Source organism: Ruditapes philippinarum, unplaced genomic scaffold (assembly GCF_026571515.1).
Source record: "Ruditapes philippinarum isolate M1 unplaced genomic scaffold, ASM2657151v2 ctg227_1_1_1_1, whole genome shotgun sequence".
NCBI lineage: Eukaryota > Metazoa > Mollusca > Bivalvia > Venerida > Veneridae > Ruditapes > Ruditapes philippinarum.
This window is the reverse complement of record NW_026863206.1, coordinates 111,791-125,123: the sequence shown is the minus strand read 5'-3', so window position 1 is coordinate 125,123 and position 13,333 is coordinate 111,791. Positions and strand designations below refer to the sequence as shown.

Here is a 13,333-nt window from a genome sequence, read left to right as displayed (position 1 = left end):
TGTTAAATATGTACTGCTAATGTTTAAACGCATTATAAGTAATCTTTAAAATATTTGCATTCATTACTTATTGAAAAATTTGGCTTAGACTTTATCGAAAATAAATTTCAAATTACCTCCCTTTATTTACATGAAATGTTAATTCGGTAATATCTTTACAAATAATGCTTTTGGAACTTACAATATTGATAAATCTTCATTTGAGCATCATATTGATGATATAAAATCATAAGAAATGCGTTACAGGATCTTTAAAGGCATATTATACCTCCTAAATTCATATTCTTTTAAATTCTTTAGAAATGTCAAATATGTGTTTAATAATATTTCAATGATCGATTTAGAGTATGTCGTTGAAGAAAGTAGCACTGAACGTGCAGTTATGTGTCGTAAAATGGTAGAAAAATGTAAAGAAAGTAGTATTTGACTTCCATACAGAATACTAATTCATTATAATTATACAAATTGCCAACAAGGCAAAACGAGTAAAGATAGTTCATCTATATGGCAAATGGGTATTTTGTTGGAAACTCTAACAAGATATCAAAAAATTAAAGTTTTTTTTTGTGAAATAAATTTAGTAGCATTTCTGAGGCATAGTATGCCTTTAACAAAATGGAAAAAAATATGGTGGATATATTTGCCTCCAATGCTATCTTGCCTAGAGGAAAATATTTCTGTTTTTGTAGTTGCACAATTTCAAGGGCATTAAAATTAAAGAAAACTTATTTCTCAGAAAATTAAGAACTTATTCAATTGAATATTATTATATAATATTAAAACAAAGTTTCAACAACGAGAAATATTTTCTTTTTATATAAATAAAAAGAACAAAAAATATCAAATATAAGTTAATCATTGTTTAATATATTTGCTTTTTATAGGCCCACATACGACACATTTAATACGGACTTAGTTTCCAGTGGCTTATAAAATATAAACATTTATACGTCATATATAAAACTCGTTCTAGTTCAGTTCATAAAGTCAAATATACGTTGTAGAATATATGACATTGCTGAATAAATATCTAAAAATAGTATCAGTATCATTCTAGACTTCTAAATGTATTCTTCGTTCAACATTTCATCTTGTCCGTCTTTCTCCTTTTCGTTCTTTTGCTCCAATTCCTCTGAGAATTCTAAGCTGTTTTCATTGCCATCTTTTGTAGCGTGTTCTAGAAACATCTCGATAAAGTCACGTGGTTCAATTTCGACGCTATCGTCATCAGACGCTTGCATGCTGGCTTGCAGAAAGTCTTTGTCATTGAGAAGACTTGTAAGCGCTTCTTCGTCCATGATCGGTATCCTGAAGCAGCCTAATTTCAAATGTACTCGGAACTTCTTAAACTGAAAAAATAATAAAACTATTTTATATTAGACGTTGATAATGGATATATAATGAAGGGAAATAAATGACGCCAATTACTAAACACTATCTTTAAAAGTATTTGTATTCTTATAGAGGAGCGACAAATGGATTCGTGTATTTGGAAAGCAATACCGACACGCCTTCCTTTGCCGTTTTTTTACTTCTCCAATTGCAAATGGTCACCTACCACAACTTCAAATGACTCACGTAACAAAATATTTTGATGTCTTAAAGAAATTAAAAAAAATTAACCTTGATGTACGCATTTTCTTTTAAGTTAATAAATTAATACAATGTTCATTAAAATAAATAAATAAATAAATAAATAAATAAATAAATAAATAAATAAATAAATAAATAAATAAATAAATAAATAAATAAATAAATAATAAATAAAAATAAATGAATGAATAAATGATAAATAAATAAATAAAATAAATAAATAAATAAATAAATAAATAAATAAATAGATAAATAAATTAATTCATAAACTAAAAAATAATAAATAAAGAAAGAAAGAAAAATTATGTAACAAAAAAAAAATAATAATATAAATAAATAAATAAGAACGTACAGTTAGAAAAAAATATATATAATACCTTCAGGTCAAGTACACCAGTCAGCCTGGCACAAATTCTCTTTCGCGACAGGTTGATGTTGTACAGTTGAAGGCATATCTTTGCAAATCTTCTTAAACCAGGCACACCATAACAGAGTGATGGGGGATGTCTCACTGAAAGATAAAGAAAATAAATCACGTAAACATAGTGCTGGGGGACGTCTCACTGAAAGATAAAGAAAATAAATCACGTTGACATAGTGCTGGGGGACGTCTCACTGAAAGATAAAGACAATAAATCACGTTAAAATAGTGCTGGGTGACGTCTCACTGAAAGATAAAGGAAGTAAATCACGTGAACATACTGCTGGGGGACGTCTCACTGAATGATAAAGAAAATAAATCACGTTAAAATACTGCTTGGGGACGTCTGAGTGAAAGATAAAGACAATAAATCACGTTGACATAGTGATGGGGGACGTCTCACTGAAAGATAAAGACAATAAATCACGTTGACTAAGTGATGGGGGACGTCTCACTGAAAGGTAAATAAAGATAAGTCACGTTAACAGAGTGCTCGATTGGTGAAACAATACCCGGTGCTTTTGAGTCCTGAAAAATGAAGTCACAAACCATATGGCATTTCCACGTTGTTTAATCCAAATAATACTTTTGGTGTCTGAAGTTAATTTCACGAATAATGAGCTTGGCAAGTTTGCATATGGTTACTTTAAAATTTTAGACTAAATACATTTCATAAAATAGAAAAAATATATATAAAAAATATACATACATGAGTATTCTTTGTGTAGCAGACGACGTCCGTTCATGGTGAAGGTTATTTCAAAACCGTGATATCTCCGTAAATAAGCCACCTGTAGACAAGCTGAAATTCGATTATACACATTTATATACATTTATACACATTTATACAAATTTATTCACATTTATACACATTTATTATAAAACAATTAAAAATCTAAGTATTGCTCTATTTCGATCGACTATAAAGTATTTAAAGTTGATTGATCATCATGTCTGTTTTACAGCAAGACATATTACAAAATTGTTCCGATGGCTTTGAAAAGTGAATAAGTTTAACTTTATTTTTCGTAATACCAAAAGACGACGCACAAAAGCCAGCCTGTGTCACTAGTTAATATCTAGGCCATCTTGGACATTCGGTTTGAATCATGATCATCCAAACTTCTGGTTGAAATCATGATTCATCGGAACCAGCGGTGCGAATCCTGATTCAATTGAACTTCCGGTTCGAATCCTGATTCATCCGAACTTCCGGTACGAATCATGATTCATCAAAACTTCCGGTGCGAATCATGATCCATCCGAACTTTCGGTACGAATCATGATCCATTCGAACTTCCGGTGTGAATCATGATTCTTCTAAACTTCCGGTGCGAATCATGATTCATCCAAACTTCCGGTGCGAACCACGATTCCTTTAGTAATGTTCACTGCCAAGAGTGTAGCATTTCGATGCTGAATGCTGTCACTCCCCCCTCTTCAACAAACACCAGGCAACACAAAAATGAAAGCAGAACAAATTCAATTTTATAAGCGTATGCAGGTTAAAGGTTAAAATGCTCACGTCACGAAAGACAGACTTACCATGCAGACGAAATTTCACCTTGTGGAAGATAAGGTTGACCTTGAACGTATGATGCAGGCAGCATTTACAACTGTAGTGCCTACAGTGACAGCTGAAGGTCGAATGGCGGTGGAAGCGATGGTGTTGATGATGATGGTGATGATGATGATGGTGATGGCGTTCTATCTCACTTGATTCTAAAATTAGAATAAAAAAGAAATGAAGTGTACCACTAGTTATTACACATAAACGAAAAAACCTTGAAAAAAAAGATAAATAGTTACAATACCCCATGTGTTATATCTATAAATAAACAATAGTTATTATATTCTAATTCAAATACTAGTATGCTAAATGAACAATAGGTATAATATTCTTGTATCATAGTCTGGGGACCTTTCTGTTGAAAATGTGTCAAGAGTTAAATCGTATACATATACATGCACAGTGCGGTAACTGGAGTGCCGGTATCAATTACCCGCACTCCAGATAATGCCAGTTGATTGGTTCATTTTTGCTGGGGTTTACATATTGTGACGGCAGAGAAAGGGAAAGAGGCAGAAATGTCATATTCAAATGCTCGTTCATTGGTTCATTTTTTCTGGGGTTTCGTATTATGACAACAGGGAACGTGCTGTCATGTTTGACTATGATACAAAAGAGAAAGAACACCAAAACACTCGGCAATCTGATTTATACTTGGGGGCTACGCCCCCTCGTACAAATCAGATAGCCTCGTGTTTCGGTGCTCTTTCTATTACTTATTCAAATACTAGTATGCTAAATGCAGTCCTCTCATTGCATATTGAAAACTACCAACATTGTCAAGTTTTTCAAGAATTATTATAATCATAATAAAAACATTATTCTGCTCCAAGTGGGGTTCTTACTTATTAAATCTGAAAGAGCAGAGTCTCGACCCCGCACCGCATCAACAGGACAATCTAATATAAAATAAAACCATGTAATACTTAAATAAAAATGACACACTAGTATGTGGCCAAACGGAAGGGTAAAAAAAATGGGAACATTTCCCCCTGGTCGAAGGACAGGGATTATATTTCGACAACCGTGATAGCTATAAATTCTGGCCTACCAGCAGGACGTTTTATCAGACCAAGTTTGTCTGCTAAAAATTCCAAATCGAGTTCATCATCCGGGCCACCAGGCAAATTAATGACGTCATCATCTTCTATTTCACTCTCAGTGTCTCCATATGGCTCCGTTTCAATGTCTGTAAAAATTCAAAAAGTGGTGTTTTTTAATTGTTTACATTTTATTTAAATTTCAATGTACAACCGTAGCTACAGTAAAAAATCTTAAGACAACAACAAACAATTGTCTCAAATTTAAAAATGACTTTACCGTGACCTCGTGAATATTATGATATCATATGTTTGCGGATTTTTTCCTTCCAATATTCAAAGGAACTACACTGAGGTCCATAAGCCTAAAATCATGAAATTTTGAATTTCCTACAAAGATTACCTTTGGCACTTTAAACAGAAATACATACATAATTAAACATTATACAAAAACAAAATTGTAAATCGTATTTGTGTGCTATTCTTGGCCCGTTTTTAGTGAAAAGCGTTGTAACGCTTTTCTAATTTAGCTAATTTTTCACGGTTACAATAACATATTCTGGAAAAACAGAGCCAGCAAATGATCTGAAATTTTGCACACAAGTTAATAGTCTAGACCTACATCAAATGGAACAATCTCTAAAAGTAAATTCAATTCCCGAATAACAAATCCAGTGAAGTCCCTTTAACACGGGCACCAACATTCTATATTTCACTTGATCAGTTTCAAATAACATGATATGATTTATATTTCACCGATTAATAGTGTGTCTAATCGAAGATCATGTTTTCTTTTATTTTCACTATTTTTTCAAATCTAATTTTTCTTGCAAACTTTTTTTTCACCTAATTTATGATGGCTTAAAATCTTTTCTTTACTTTTTTTTCGTTTGAATATTTATCTCACAAAGATTTTCGAAATAATAACGTAATAAATTGTCCTTTCTTGTTAGTATGTCTTTATACAACCAATGCTTTTAAAGATCCTTTATGTTCTGATCAAAGTGGTAAACCACACTAAATGCAATTATATGTAAGTAGAAAATTATGCAAAGAAAACTATTTTTAAACATCGAAGAATATGTAAAATATGTACTTCAGATATTTGTGCGTGCGCATATTATATGTAATCATTAAAATATATGCATTCATTTCTTATTGTAAAATTTGACTTAAACTTAATTGAAAATAAAAGTTTTATTGCCTCCCATTATTTACATGAAATGTTAAATTTGGTAATATCTTTATAAATAATGCTTTTTGGAATCTACAATATTGATAAATCTTAATTTGAGCATCATATTTATGATTTAAAACCTTAAAGTGACATTATGCCCATCCATGGGTAGATATAGAGTGAATTAACAGGTGACAGTCAAAATAAGTTAACATTTTCCCATAATTCATTTCAATTTTATAATTTACTTCACATGAACGATAAATAACTCGCTAGGCCCTGTGAAATGTGTGTAATTATCCGTCGGAATGTATCTGTAACTTTCAATTTATAAAAGAGTGGGGCAGTCTTTTTATATATTTAGGTAGATTTATTTTTTACCCTTAACATTTTCAAATATCATGTGTTGGTCAATCACCATTATAACGACCAGTTTACTGAAATATATAGTCAATTTAGGTCAGTTTGACAATGAAAATAATGAGCATAATGTCACTTTAAGAAATTTGTGTTACAGGATCTTTAAGCCGTATATGTTATAATGTACACATTATTAGCAAATAAGCAAATTTGCTATCAGAAATAGTGTCAACATGATTTTTTATTTTATTTTATTTTTTTTGACACGAAAGGACTAAGAATATTTTTTCGAGACTTGTATACCATTGTATCCTCCCACGTATTTAACCAGAATTTCATTTTTTATTATGCATAAAACCAAAAACTAAAAGAGTTGAAAACGCTTTTCTCAAAAATAGGGCTTAGAATCGCACTACAAAACGATATTTAATTTAATTATTGAGCATATATCTTAATTATCTTTTGCTGATTTGTTTTCCAGTTTTAATTTCTTCAATTTTTTAATGTAAGAATTTCAAATTTCATGTGTTTTTCATGTTTTGTCGTCAGAAGAGATCCTTCACTTTTTTATAGTAATTATTTATCAATAGTAAGTGCCTCTTGGTTAAATTACGTTTCTGAAATCATGACAACATTTTTACAACTTTTTAACTATAATAACTATTCAAAATTCTGGGGATGCGCTACTGTAAAATAATTACCTGTTACATAATCTTTGATAAGTTCAAAGAATTCGGCGTTCGTGATTAAACCTGTATCCAAATTCTTAGCACGCGCCGGCGCAACAACAATCGCACAGCAGAGCAAAATTAAAGCGCGCATGTTCGACGTCCGACACAAGCTATTAACCGATTTTTCGCTGCTTTCTATATTTATATATTTTCACCATAAAGTGTCCGGAAAATGAAAGTCAGACAACAATAGCCAATACATGTCATTACTTAAGACAAGGGATAGTTATCTCTTTTTCCAATCACATACGTGCAAAGATAAGTATCTAACCCTATACGTTTGCATGATCTTAAAGAAATATCAAGAAATGATAGACAGATGAGTAAATACGGTATAAGAAATTGAAAAACCCTGAAAAAAGACAATGACGAGTTTAATCGTTTGAAAATTAATTTAGTTTGTGTGCTACTCACAATTTTTTTGATTAATTTTTTGCTTGAAAGATAAAGTATCTGTCAAAATTATCATTTACAGATGTATTACATTAAAAAAAAAGATCGTGATAAAAACATATATGTTTTGAGTGCATGTATGTTTTCATAAAAGACGGAAAAAAAGTTTTTCAAATAATTGATTTATTCAGAAAAATTGCTACGTTTTGGTCGACCTTTAATGTATATATTTAATGAATATATATATACGAAACAACAGTTACGTTCGCATTCACCTCATATTGTAAACCCGGAGTCGATCTTTATCGGTTATTGATAATCAATTGTTTGACGGGCGAGTCGGTCACTACAGAAGGGTGCCGCTTAAGTAGTTATGTCCTCATTAATTTGAATGAAACTTGACTTTATAATACGTTTCGGAACGATTAATAAAGGGGAAAGTCAATATAAGTACATATTGAGCCGCGCCATGACAAAACCAACATATACAGTGCGTTTGCGACCAGCATGGATCCAGACCAGCCTGCGCATCCGTGCAGTCTGATCAGGATCCATGCTGTTCGCTATCAGTTTCTCTACTTGTTATAGGGTTTGTAAGCGAACAGCATGGATCCTGATTAGACTGCGCGGATGCGCAGGCTGGTCTGGATCCATGCTGGTCGCAAACGCATTATGTTGGTTTTGTCGTGACGCGGCTCATATTTTATAAATGCCGGCAGTGGAAGGTAAACAACTGTATGATATACATGTACCTACTGATATATCAAATATTGCTTAGTTTAAACAAATTTATTTCATCTCGATTGTGATAAAAACGAACTTCTTTCAACCAAATTATACAAAACATGGTCGCGACCCGATTTGGGCTCGAACCCATAAACACTCGGTTGGGAGGCAGATCATGATCAATCACAACGAATGTGACCTGCGCCGTCCGGGAATCGAACTGGATCGCTCGATTCATAGTCCAACACTCTACTTTTGAAACTATAAATTTAATTATCCTTATTCATGCAACTTATCAGCACATAGTTTTCGGGGATTGACATCAATCACTCTAAAGGTAACTTACATAGCGTGAAATGTCCTAGCCAACATTGCAACAATGATACACCAAAAATAGTAGTATCAAATGTATGGAACTATGTCTGGTGAAATATTTTATTTAAAAAAAAAAACTACAACAAAAAACAAATCAAAACAAATACAAACAAACAAACAACAACAACAAAACAACGATAAAATAAGGTTGTTTTTATAACCATATGGGTGTTTCTTGAAAAACATGTAGCATGTAAAGTATAAGTGAATTCATATGTATACAGGAGTATTATACAAAAACAGAAGAAAAATGTTCTGGAACAAAATATATCTCTGCTATCTATAATGGGTTTGACAATGATTTTTTCACATGCCTCACACACTTTCAAATAAATGTACTGATATAATTCTTTCATTCTGTGCATGCCGAAATAATTTAAATTCCATTTTAAATAATAATGTCACAATCCATAGGCAGTAAATTTATAGTTTTAAAGCAGTTTTTTTTTTTCTGTTGTAAAAACAATTCTTTGCTGTTTCAAACTAAGTTTTTTCAGTTATTTTATATTGTAAAAACCACACAACCAAAGCACCATCTGTCAAAACCACAGTACCATTTATCAAAACCACATCACCATTTATCAAAACCGATCCACCATATTTCAAAACCCATCACCATTTATCAAAACCACATCACCATTTATCAAAACCGAGCCACCATATTTCAAAACGACAGCACCATTTATCCAAATTACAGCACAATTTATCAAAAGGACATCACCACTTTAGAAATATAAGGCAGCTATGGCGTTCCATAGGGAAGTGCGGCGGAATTTGACAAAAAGCACATTTCTCAGTGTATAATTGTTCTCGTATTTACACAAAATAGTTTTACATAAAATATGAATATCGAATTCGTATCTGCATTATTTAATTGTTTATATTATCAGAATGCATTGGTTTAATCAACTTCTGATTGATGTTGCAGTCCCTCTCTTATTCTGTATAAAACCATGAATTATTTCAAAAATGAAAATAATCGAAACTGAAACCATTTAATATATAACTTTGTACGGGCCATCTAAAGATCAAGATATTTTTAAGTTCGGCCAACTTGGTCATTTTCCGTATGATAAATGTTGTATTCGGTGAACGTCGTCACTTTCCGGATGATAAATTTTGAACTTGGCTTCTATGATAAATTTTGAATCCGGTGAACTTCGTCACTTTCCGTATGAGACATTTTTTTCGTCAATAGCGGAATAAAATATTTACCAATCCGGTCAACTTCATCGTTTCACCGTTAATATGTTATTAAATTATGACTACTTTAATTCAATTTTGTCAACTTCGCCTCTTTCCGTATACATTGTTTTTTCAAACTTCTGTCAACTTCGCCTGTTTTCGTTTTGGATAATTCTAAAAATTGTTTTAGTTCGATTGTGTTAAGTTTGGTTTAAACATTTTTATTAAAGCTCGATTGTGAAAAACAAGTTCTTGCACTTTATATTAATCACTTTCGAGTCCGTTTCTTGACCAACTGTACTGGTGTCTTATGAAGAAACATGGTCGTGACCATGGGCTCCAACCCATGATCCCCTGTGTTGAGAGACAGACACCTTACCCACTAGGCTACCGCTCTCCTTAATTATGTGGAAGCTTTAAGCTTATATTCACACTCTTAAATCCGCCCCTGGAACCCAACCAGTTCTGAGCAATGAGATTTTCTTTTGCTTAAGGAAACAACGGCTCGCCCGTTTATGGGGTTTGAACCCAGGCGGATGGCGGCCTCAGAATTACTAGTCCTATGCGTTAACCGGCCGGTCACGCGTTTATTAATGACCCTGTTTTTAACGTGATGGTCTGTAGCAAAATCTAACATTGTTGTTAATCATGTACAATACCATGTTTATATTTGCATTTCACAATTTTTTCAATTCTTAAAAAACAACAAGAGACCTTCTACATTTATAATTTTTGTATGAATAAATATAGAAGTATTACACTGTTGCTGAAGTTTTCAGGAATGAAATTCCCGGTTTTTCTCCTTTAATATTATGGTTTTCATAATAATTACGGAGGACAACAGTCAACGCTTCGCGTTTTCAATATCAAGGAGTACAATCGGGTTTTTAATCGTTATAATTGGTAAAATTCGAAAAGTTTGGAATGTTGTAATTTTTGGTAATTTCGGACGAAAGTTTTGTCAAAAAACCAAACACCTAGCCAGGGTACTGGCCGTTTAAACCGTATAAAGCTCGGCTTTTGGGCGAGCAGGGCCCCTTCCTGGGGTTAGTAATCTCGAAGCTATCGTTAGCATAACGACTATCGTATACCTCTCGTTAAGCACTCATTCTCACTTAAGTACGACATTTCATAAATTCTAGAACTGAAAAATGAACTTTCTTGTATATTAAAATTTTATTCCATTCCAAAATTATAAGTATCTCGACATCTTAAATATAAAATATTACCAGTACAGATGTCCTTAGATTTTCCCTATGACAGGTTTTCTAGATAGAACACAAAATAAATTTCGTCATTTTCGAGACCACTGGTCCATAAATTTGTGCATATGGTATGGCGATTTCATTTTGTCTCTTTAAATAAATTTTCTAGGGCATCTATTTATGATGAACATCTGGAAATGAGAATCAATCATTGAACTGACAAAAAATACATCATTTTAAAAACAAATCATGGAAATGCATTTTATATCGAATATGCTTAAATCTCATTTTCAAAATGAATAACCTTACAAAATCCACAGATCCATACAATGGACGAGTAAGAAAATGTGAAAATTACTGACGAATTCTTAGAAGTACCTACTTATTTATTATTCAATTGTCAAGTGTGAAATAATTTACGACATCTCATATATTGATAATTTATTAAAGACTCGTAAATGATTTTTCAATTGTCCCGTAAGTGACCCAGTCTCCAGATGCTATGGATTGACAGAAAGAACTGTAAATACTTTGAATTATATATTTATTTAATGATTGAAGATTAACTTATATTTATTTATGAAATGGAGCAGATATTCTTTGGCAAGGTTGGGCTTTATTATCAATATTTAAACAATTGAACTGAAAAATAGTAAATAAATGAGTAAGAGATTCGTATAAATGGACTTAGAAGTTCAACAAAATCGCTAGATTTGCATAAAAATCCAAGTTTTAGTGTAAACGAAACAACTAATAGTACGGAATCAAAACAAACATTTTTTCTAATAGAAATATCACAATCATTGAGAAAATCACTGTTTTATAATTTTTCTTTCGCTCTGGTCATTTACGGGACAAGTCAATCTTATTACTATTATCTTATAATTGAACTGCAAAACAATGTACAGTATGTTTGTTTAAACAGATATTAAGTATCTAGATAAACTAAAATATTTTATATCAAGATGCATGAAAAGTCATTGTCCATTTAAATGAAACATCTATGAAAATGTAATAAGGTTTCAGAATGTATTTAATTAAGGACAAATTACTAGTTTGTTCTCACTATATCTTGCTCCAAAGAACCTTCTATCTTACAATTAATACAAGATACTCCAATATTATTGCGCGTTTTCATTGAAATGCGTGGACTTCAAAATTTCCTATTACTCGAATGAATATTCAAAAATTAATTTTTACCATTTACGGGACAGTTCAGCCAGATACGGACACGCGCTGTTTTCATGTTTTACTTCATTTTTGTGATTAAAGTATAAGTTTGAATGTATTCGTATATGAAAGTTAGTATCCATTAAAACTCTATTATAGTCAAAACGTCTGATACCAATTACAATATCAAAATTATGATTTTTAGAAGCTATCTGCAAGTGAAAAACACATTTCAGTTGCGTATGTTTAAAAAAACATGGATACTTCTTTGTTTTCGTGGAAGAATATTCATTCCAACAATACCAACGTCCATTAACAAGTTGAAATAATTCAACAAACTTAGCAGAATAAATCACAACAAGAGAATGTGAAAGAGGGTTGAGTCCCGTAAATGATAGGCTCGTAAATGTTGAAAATTTCTGTTTGACAAGGGAATTTTAGTTGTGAAATTGTGAAATGGTTTCATGAATGACAGAATTATAGAGTCTTAGACATTATATCGCTCTAGATATTTATCTGAAGTACTAATAACATTGAAATAATGAAAATATATTGCAAGCATGGTATTGATGAGCCTCGTAAATGATTTTTCTACAAATTACACGCTTGTAAAAATCCAAATTAACGTGAAACCATTACAAAATGGTTACAAGATACTCTTAATTTCATAATTTTACTGTAATACTATATTCTGTAGACTTAATTACATGGCTATTGAAAATAACCATTATAAGTTACCATGTATAATTAACATTCGTTTTGCAATTAAGATCGTAAATGATTTTCGATTTTTGACAGACAAGAATTCAAAGTTGAATTTTGAGAAAATTATTTTCGTAATATAAAAACGTTTTATATGTAATCTGGCAATAGAATAGAAAAATAATCTTAGTTATGTTAAATAAACCGACTGTTTTGTAAGAGATAGTGCAGCATGAAACTATTCGATATTAGTTGAAAGACATGCTGTTTTTCGTACTCTTCCTTTGCAAAGCGATTGTACTAGCAAAATCAAACCAAAGGTCTAGTAACTTGCGCTCAATTAATATTTTAATGCAGTACCCAATTTTAAACATTTTTAAAGAATGTTCGGCGTTTTTCTCCAAATAATTTCCTAGAACATCAGACATGGAATGTCGTACTTTGAGAATGAGTGTTAAGGTTGTACAGCTTTCGACGCTCTCGTATATAAGAATAATGCGTTTACATGTTCAATTATTAACGTGCCTAGAGGGTGTCGTAAGGCTCTCGTTAACTAACATTTTGGACACAAGTAAGAAAGGTGCGATTTTAAAGTAGATAAAAATGAGAATTATAATCATTTATTGTAAAATGAAGAACCGACATAATATAGTATTGTATTTCTTTTTTCTCATGAATTTTCCAC

At 31.7% G+C, this 13,333-nt stretch overlaps 1 protein-coding gene across 1 annotated transcript; it reads right to left on the bottom strand.

The window, feature by feature from the left end:
- Positions 1 to 546: 546 nt before the first annotated feature.
- LOC132721472 (uncharacterized) lies at positions 547 to 7,020 on the bottom strand. Its single transcript, XM_060705779.1, has 6 exons — positions 6,863 to 7,020; positions 4,636 to 4,773; positions 3,560 to 3,736; positions 2,724 to 2,816; positions 1,971 to 2,104; positions 547 to 1,349 (listed from the first exon to the last, which is right to left on the bottom strand). Exons 1-6 carry the CDS (start codon positions 6,981 to 6,983, stop codon positions 1,062 to 1,064), a joined length of 951 nt encoding a protein of 316 aa, XP_060561762.1. The 5' UTR covers positions 6,984 to 7,020; the 3' UTR covers positions 547 to 1,061.
- Between the last annotated feature and the right edge of the window lie 6,313 nt (positions 7,021 to 13,333).